The sequence below is a fragment of the Vigna radiata genome, chromosome 8, assembly GCF_000741045.1.
Source record: "Vigna radiata var. radiata cultivar VC1973A chromosome 8, Vradiata_ver6, whole genome shotgun sequence".
In the NCBI taxonomy this organism is placed as follows: domain Eukaryota; kingdom Viridiplantae; phylum Streptophyta; class Magnoliopsida; order Fabales; family Fabaceae; genus Vigna; species Vigna radiata.
In genome coordinates this window covers 24,741,722-24,751,290 of record NC_028358.1, presented here as the reverse complement: position 1 = coordinate 24,751,290, position 9,569 = coordinate 24,741,722, and the positions used below count along the sequence as shown (strand labels likewise).

At 29.9% G+C, this 9,569-nt stretch overlaps 1 protein-coding gene across 1 annotated transcript; it reads left to right on the top strand.

Moving 5' to 3' along the window:
• The first annotated feature begins 8,261 nt into the window (after positions 1–8,261).
• On the top strand, positions 8,262–9,468 carry LOC106771893 (histone H1). The gene is made up of 2 exons (XM_014657918.2): positions 8,262–8,560; positions 8,652–9,468. The coding sequence occupies exons 1-2, from the start codon at positions 8,381–8,383 to the stop codon at positions 9,333–9,335; spliced, it is 864 nt and encodes a 287-aa protein (XP_014513404.1). The 5' UTR covers positions 8,262–8,380; the 3' UTR covers positions 9,336–9,468.
• The last annotated feature ends 101 nt before the right edge of the window (positions 9,469–9,569 follow it).

The window sequence follows — 9,569 nt, the reverse complement described above, 5'->3', positions numbered from 1 at the left end:
TAAAAAAATCTAACAACATAAATAACATCACAATATTAATTTTGAAAATAATTTGTTTAAGGTTGGAGAACTTCAAATTCAATCAAATATTAATATTGTTTTTATACGTGACTGCCTTAAGTTTGAGCATAAAAGGATCAAAACAAAAATCAGTTTTGACAATTTAATTTGAATTAACTTGTGGTTCTGTTATATAGTTTTTTAGGACTACATGTACTCAATCTTTTTTTTTTTACATGACAAACTAATGTTATATCATGATAAATAAATAATTTCACTCTCTATTCCATTTTAATTAAAGATGTGCTTTCTTTAATATTACATCTATTAAACAATTTCCTTATTTGTATTAACAACTTTTTGTTATAAAAAAAGAAGAAGAAGCAAACAAACAATGGGGTTGTTTTATTTATACATACTGCATAAATATTAGATAATTCCTCATGATATCCTAATGCACAATAAGAAAATCAAATTAGAAAAATCAAAACTAATCCATTTATATTGTGTCCTAATGATAATATTTTATTTTTCTTCATCACTTTTTTCTTCCAAGGCTAATAAATTAATGTTCACAATAACTTTTTTTCACTTCATTCATGTTAAACACATAAAAAAGGTAATAACTACAAGAAACCAACATTCTATCTAAGATGGGAAATATTGGATACCAAATCCAACACCTATGTGTTTAATTTTACTTCATTTAAAGAAATCCTAGTTTTTTTTTCACTAATTTCCTTATAACTACTAAGAAGTAATTATTTTTTAAAAAATAAGCATTTGTCAAAGTTGTAATATAATATTCTTTTTTCTTCAAATTGACGTGTCACAAAACTCAAACTGTTTTTAATTTTCAACCATTAGCCAACATAAATAGTAAAACAACTAACAAGTATATAAAGAGGAAACAAGATTTAACACACTTTGTATAATTTTTAGGGTGAACTCAATATAGTTTTTGTACTGTAAGGTCGTAGAGATAGCCAACTGGACAAGAAGAGGAGCACGGAAGACCTCTAGTTGCAAATGCCTTTAAGTAGTGTCTTTAATCAAGATTATTGGTAAGTGTTACTTAGTGAGTAATGGGTCGTGATTAGAGTTTCACTAATTATAAACTCATATCAAAATTTATAAATACAAGTCAAGTGTAAGAAGATAAGTGATTGCATTTATTACAAATTTAATATTTTACTATGACCCCGACCAGATTAGTTAGTGATTTGAGTGTTGGAGTGTTTTTGACAGTACCACTCATTCAATTTGGAGCTTGGACACTTAGAAGCTAAGAAAAAAATTTGACCAAAGACACTCCAGCTACTCTAAACTAACTCGGAGGAAAGTATGAAGGAGTTTTTGCAAAGATTTTCAACCCTACACCCAAAACATATAAAAAATATAAGTTAATATAGCATAAAGCTATGAGAAGTAAATGAAATAAAATAAACTTTAAGGAAATAAAGAATTATAATTTATAATAAAAGGAAACCAAATAATCAAAGGAGCTGATGACACCAAAACATGGATTTATCATGCTAGAGGAATGGATGACATCAATGGTGGAACTAGGTAATGGAAGTCATGAGCGATTAATATTTCAATCTTAGATAAGAGACACCAAAAGAGAGAAATAGACTGAGGCATGAACCAAGCTAAATACATCAAGTTTTCTTTCTTCTCACGACATCTCTTTTATGAGTCAAATAAGAGGTAATATAGTAAGTATATTGATTTCGATTTGATTTTATCTAATTGTGATTAAATCACAAGCCAAACCAAAATCCCTTGTTAAAAAAATCCAAATCAATCCAAAAAATTTCAATTTTAATCAATTATTGATATTTTTAGTTAATTTTCAAAAATATTTTAAATCAGAATGACAATATCTGTTTATAATTTTGATAAAATTGTAGAAATGAAAGGAGTATAAGTTAAAGTATGAGCATGATGGTAACAAATTTATTAAATTTAAATTCTAATTTGAAATTCAGTGCGTTTTGTTTTTTTAATTTCACTTTTACGGCAAATAAAAAATCAGAATGACAACATCATGTTTATATTGACCAAACAAGTTGGAGATGTGAATTGTTTAAAATAAACTTACATGACATGATTTACTTTAGAAAGTAATTTGTTGGTTAAACTAAGAGCCAAGAGGTTCATTATGACTAGTTTACTAATTTCTGGTTGATTTTTAATTAGTTGGTATATCAATGTAGTTCTTCTTGGAAACTACTCAATATTTTGCAATTTGCTCAAATCTAGAAGATGTGTAATTTGTTAGAATATTTTTATTCTTTTTACAAAAATGAAATGAAAATATGCTAATCAATATGAAACATTTGAAAGGGAACAAGCACTGATCTCTTTTTTGAATAAGGGGACGGAGTCAACAACAACAATTTTCTCTATTCATAACTCTCTTCAATAATTTGTTCTTGTTAAATCATTTAGTATGATATGCAGGAGCTTCATTTTTGCTATGTTTTAACGTTAGTTATATGTAGGAAGGTGAAAAGTATATTCTGAAATATTGTTTTCAGCAGAAAATATGTTTTAGAATTATTTTTAAGAGCTTACTTTAGAAATCAATTTTCTGGACAATGACTTACCCCTTCCGGAATCTCCTTTCCACACAAAGGTTTTTCTCTTATAGAAAATATTTTCGAACAACTTAATAGTCAAAATATCAAATATCCTTAGAGATAAACTATTAATTCTAAAATTTAAAAACGAAATTTAATAACAATCGGAAGGGAAAAAAATATAACACAATCCTCCAATCAAAAATCAACATCAACATAATCAATTATTTTGTTATTAAAGCGGAATACAAATGGACGAACAGAGTAAGAACAACAAATTACTGTGTTGCGGGTTACTGTGTGTGGGTGAGAGAAAGGATGGAGATGAGAGAGAAACAAATTGAATAAGTGAGGAAGGTGAATTAAGGTTAGGTGAGTGTTTCTAATTTTTTGAGTTGGGACTACTTGGCAGAAAGAAAGTTAGAGTTGGAGAAATGAAAGAGAAAGAGTTGAGAGAAATGCGGGATGAGAGGGGTCAACAAGGATTTGGAGATTTTTTTGTTTTTTTAATTTTGAAAATGAAAATTATTCAAATACCCATCACATTAAAACTTGTTATTCATAATGCATTAAAATATTTTTATTTAGTAAAATCCGATACACTTTGCTAAAATGTATCAATCGCTTAACTATGTTAGAAACTCCTTATATTTTACTGTTTGTATAATTAATGTATAGCGTTTTTTATCAAGTTGTAATTAGTTACGTTAATATCAATGACAAGTTCGCATATTTTTTGTAATAGTTTATGTAATCAATGTAAAATAAATTTAGAAGTTTAAAAAATGAAAAAAAAAAAAAAAACTTATTAAAGTGACATAGTACTAATGTGTTTTTGAGACCAGACAGTTAAATTAGTCATTGAACAAAAAGAAGACAAACAAATAATTCATGTATCATTAATTGAAAATTTTATTATGGAGTAAGTTTGCATATTAAATTCAACTTTCCGTTGAAAATTAATACAAATAAATACAGTATTTCCTCCACTTTCTTAATATACGACATTTGAGATTTGAGTAAAAAAATTAATAAAAGCATTAACTTTCATTAAATTTCTTCTTTTTTATACATAAAATCACTTGTAATAACGTCTGTTCTCTTATGCAACAAAGTGCCATTTTTTTTTTCATAAAATAACTTATATCCTCTCTTTATAAAGTATCAATTTATCAATTGTTTTTCTCTTTTCACTAAAGAGAAGCATGCGAAATAGAATGTCTAAAGACTGTTTTATTTCAATGAAAATAAGTTTCCTCTATAACTTTTAATCTTTATCATAAAAAAATCTTCATTTCAAATATTAGAGAAGGATCTCTGTTTTTTACTAAAAAAAAATTAATATCAGTTTCCTTTCATACATGTTTCATCTTAACTTAAAAAAAATCACTACTTTATAAACATCACGATAAAAGTTATTTTCATTACTTAATGTAAATTTAAATGTTGAAAGTATAAATCTAGAAGATGATTTTGCTCTCAGGTCTCAACCATATTGATAAATATATTGAAGAAACCAACAACTCATTAATATAAGAACTCATCATGTTTATTTAAAGACTCAATGGCCAAAACTTAAGATCTCCAATATTTATCAATACAAGAAATACCTAAAAGTATTAATAGTGATGAAATCATTTAAAAACTTATTTTTGGGGTGAAATCCATTTACTTTTAACATTACACTTGGGTGAAATCCATTCCACATATTAAAGCTCTCGTGCTCTATACATGCATGTGTCGTGATTTCTTTCAATTTGTTAGTGTTAATATAAAGTACATAGGAATCTAAAATATTTTTTGGACAGAATTTTGAACATAGATATACTAAATAACACTCTATATATATTTGTAATTTTATTAATATTTTGAGCATTAATATTTTTTAACATGTTTATGCATCACAAACTTACATAATTTTAGTGTAATCATCATGTAAGACCACAAACAATAAATGAAAGGAACATTACCCATTCTTCCTTTAATGATAATGAATATTGATAATAAACAAATATCAAAATATAGATGAATATGAAAAGGCTTAATATATCTTTTGGTATCTAGAAAGAGAAGGATTATTCAAAGTGGTCCTATCTTTTTTAAAAAGTTAAAAACGATTTCAACTTGTAAAAAAACGAATAAACTTAATCCTTTTTTGTTACAGTGTCAAAATTTTAACGGTGCAACTGTCCCCTAGACAAAACATAATGAGATGTCCAATTTATGTGATTGCATGACAGTGTGAGGTTAAAATTGTGAAAAAAATTATAAAAATTACGTGGCAAATTTTTAACAGAGGTTAAAAAAAGAGGGGTTAGGGTTTTGTTTCGTCTAACTTGGTCCCTAAAGTGAGGAAAGTCTTTGTGGCGAGATAAGAATGACTTCTTCCTAGGGGCGAGATAGCATGAACCGAATTTGGAGTTCTTTAATTGATTAATAATTGTATAGCTGTAATCAATTTTGTTCCATTTTCCCTTGTTCATGCTTAAGGTTCATAGTCTTTTAGCTCTTATTACAGTGATTGACAGTGGCTTATGAAAGTGGTACCACTTTCTTTACTTGAAACAGTGGTTGACACAGGTTGAATGATACAAGCAGGAAGCAAACAACAGGAAGAATGATAAAAGTTTAATTAAAAAAAGGAAATTAAAACTCAATAAAGTATTTCCTTTTGCATCAGCCATCAAACTAGAATCGCGCTTTCATCGCTAGCCGCCACCGTCGCCAACACCACACCAACCTCCATGTTCATCCTCCACCATGCCATCGCAAGTTTCGCTGCGGCCACCGCAAGAGTTCATCCCGCCACCGTGGGCTTCAAGTCTACAGAAACAGCGCCTCTACCAATTCATAGAAATCCCTTCGCGGCGTAGGTAAGCAACTTTCCCCTTTGCAATTCTGAAACCCTAATTTGGATAGAAAGGTTTGTCACATGTCAAATCCTAATCCCTTTTCTTTTAATCTTTTGTCAAAACATTGTCACCTCATTAATTATTTTTTTAAAAATTCTAAATAGACCTATCATTTTACTTTACAATGCTACGCAATCACTAATACTGGACACCTCATTATGTTTGACGCCATAACCAAAAAAGATTAACTTAACATGTTTTTTCACAAGTTGGGATCACTTTAACTTTTTAAAAAAGATAGGACCACTTTGAACAATCTTCCTCTTTCGAGAGACCAAAAGAGGTATTAAGTCATATAAAAATAATTAATGGTGTTCTATTTCAATTCATGAACATATCAACATGTTTAAATTGTAAAAATATAAATAAGTTAAATATAAAGGACACCATTGATGCATTAATATGTTAATTCTAATAAGCAATTTATTCTACATGCAATTCATTTAAATCTACAAACAATTCATTTGATCTACCATTCAAATTGTGAGAAACAACTTCTAATTAATATATATATATATATATATATATATATATATATATATATAATACATCAATGTTAAAAAATTAGAAGATTTAAATTTGTGAAAAGTACACATTGTCTTACATTTTTCCACATGGATAACTTTTGAAAGATGATTTTTATGATTAAAATTATTGATATTGTACTTTCGTTTTAAAAAAGTTCCTAATATATATGGATAATCTGGTTTGAACATAAGGATTTTTGTTAGCTTTTAAGATATAAACAAAAGTATTAAGACCATGTGACTTATACATTTTTTTCAAAATTAAAAATAGAACTAATATTAAGAAGTATTGGAGACGAAATGAATCTATTTTAACATGAAAAAACAACAAAGGAAATCAGAATTAGATTTAAGTTTGTAATTTGCTCAATAACAAATACTTGCATCCTTCCATATAAACAATATTAAGTAGAAATTGTGCTTATCTTTAATAATGGAATACTTGTTGATATTTCTTTTTCTTTGAAGAAGTCCTTAATTTGTGATGATATTTATTTTAGGAGATGTTTAAGCTTCTAAATAGTTCATATGTAAAATGGTTGAAGGTTTTAAGTAATTAAAGTAATTTTTTTATCTTATAAAAAGTGATTGACTTCTTTTCATAGTATATTAATATTTTTGATGTGTTTTTCACATATTTAACAAATGATTAAGTATATTTTTTTTTTGTCTTTAAACTGTTATAAAAAATTGTGTTTCGTTTTTGTATGAAAGGCATGTAAAATATCATTTATGACAAACAATATGCAAGATGTTTTCATGTAACATAGAATTCTATAATAAAATAATGTATGTTTTTTATATAACACAAAGTTTTATAGTATAGTTAGATGTTGTTTATGGAAAAAGATGTTGTACATGATTTTTATAAAATACATAAACAAAATACTTTATAATTTATTTTAAGAATCAAACACAAGTCTTTTTTATAATGGTTTGAAAACAAAAAAAATACATTTAGTCTTTTAACAAATTTTTGTAGAAAATATAAATATTATATCTTAAAAAGTAATAATCACATGAAATTATGTTGTTTGAAAACAATAACATAAATACTTGTAATAAGTACTAGTATATTGTATGGTAAACTTTTATATACACATATATATGTCATGAATCCAAGTATAATTATTTCAATAGTAAAATAATATAACATTTTTCTATGATAAATTCAAAAGATAATAAATATAATAACAAACTTCATTTTGAATAATTTGTCACTTACCTATGAACTAAGTTAATAACTTTCACCTCACACTTTAATAAGATATGCATATATCTTATCTACAAACTAAGTTAATAACCTTCACCTCACATTCTAATAAGATATGCATATATCTTTTATATTAACAAATGTGAAAACATAGATTCACTATATTTATAAATTAGTATAATTCAAAAATAAATCGAGTAAAACAAGTACAATAATATTAAGTATGGATGTTTCTTGACATCTAATGTGCACATTCTTATACAACATAGTATTTACTTGCCTTTAAAACATTTGTATTGAGAAAAAAACAATTTGTTGAAAAAATTATGTTCGAATTGAGATTATACCAAAATTAAATCTCATTACGTTGTAACAATATTGGAATTGAGCAAAAGAAGGACAAATCAACATAATGTATGAAAAAAACAATGTTGTTTAGGCAATAGGTTACTACACATGTTCTTAGGTTACATTTGTTCAACTTCAATCACTTTCTAAGCAATCATTCCATGATGAAATCTAATTGAAATTTCACGATTCTTGATGCAATGGAATCCTGTGTTAACCTAATTTCACATGGAGTGAATTGATCTCATTCCCAACGAAAGCATTCCTCTCAATTAGGGAAAAAGCTTGATAACATCACAAGAAAGCTCACTCATGACCATTGCACCTTCAAAGCAAAATTTCTCCCAAACCACTTATCTATTCAACACGCTACACCCATCATCAGAAAGCTCATAAAAAAATCTACAAGACTGAAAAAATTTTACTCTTTTTCATTACCTACAGACGGAGTAATTCTCAAATGAATCAAGCTTAGAAACACACACCAAAAGGAAGCTATAGCACCCAAAACATTCTAACTAGCCTCCACATTGAACAGCCGTTGATTGCACTCCCATCCAAGGGTTGACATTCAAACTATGACAAGGCCTCAATCCGTGTGAGGGTCCTGTGGACCAATCACAAATAAGTATTTGGATATAGTCTCTCACACACTTGACTATTTAAACCATCAAAATTCTCTCTTCTTTCACACAGAAATTCCAAATTACCATTGCATTTCCCATTTCAACGTTCTCACACAGATCCCAATTCCCAAATCTTTTTCCTAGTTCAACCTTAAACTCAGTCTTTTCCATGGCAACGGAAGAACCGACTGTCGTTGTGGAACCCGCACCCGAGCCTGCTGCCACCGAGTCTCCGCCGGAGGAGAAGGAGGAGCCTAAATCTGAAGCCAAGGCTAAGAAGACCAAGGAACCCAAACCTAAGAAGGTTTCTAGGCCACGTAATCCTCCAACTCATCCTTCATACGAAGAGGTTTGATCTGAATTACTGTTCTCTCGTTTTCCTCTTGCAATTTATTGTTTAATTCGATCTGATCATAATTTTGCTTTTGCTTATTTAACAGATGATCAAAGACGCAATTACCTCCTTGAAGGAGAAAACTGGTTCCAGTCAATATGCCATTGCGAAGTTCGTTGAGGAGAAGCACAAACAGCTTCCCTCAAACTTCAGGAAGCTTCTTCTATACCACTTGAAGAAGCTTGTTGCTGCTGGAAAGCTGGTCAAAGTCAAAGGCTCCTTCAAGCTTCCACCTACCAGGCCTGCCCCTTCTTCCCCTGCCAAGAAGAAGCCAGCAGCTGCTAAGCCCAAGCCTAAGCCCAAGCCCAAGCCTGCTGCCAAGGCCAAAGATGCCAAGACTGCTAAGTCAAAGGCACCTGCTAAGGCAAAACCTGCTGCCAAGCCTAAGGCCAAGGCTCCAGCCAAGTCCAAACCTGCCGCAAAGCCCAAGGCTGCTCCCAAGCCTAAGGCTGCAGCTGCCAAGCCGAAGGCCACTAAGCCAGCCGCTAAGCCCAAGCCAGCTGCAGCCAAGCCCAAAGCTGCTAAGCCTGTTGCAAAGCCCAAGGCTAAGCCTGTGAAGGCTGCCAGGACTTCTACTAGGACTTCACCAGGGAAGAAAGCCCCTGCAGCTAAGCCCGCGCCGAAGAAAGTGGCGGCAGCTGCGAAGAAAACTCCAGTGAAGAGTGTGAAGCCCAAGAGTGTAAAGTCTCCGGCGAAAAAGGCTGCTACCAAAAGAGGGGGAAGGAAGTGAAGAGGTGGTGGTGGATAGGGTTGTTTAGGGTTAGTGTTGTGAAGTTTATTATCCTTTTGGTGGTGTAGTTGGGGTTACAGATGTTCCTATAACATATGAAATCGATTTTATGAAACCTTTGTTGTTTTTTTTTTTTTTTTTTTTTTTTTTTTTTTTTTTTGAATCCTTTCCAGGATCTACCTAGGTTTAATATAAAACGTCTAGCTCTGCTCTTTAGCTAAATGAGTTAATCAT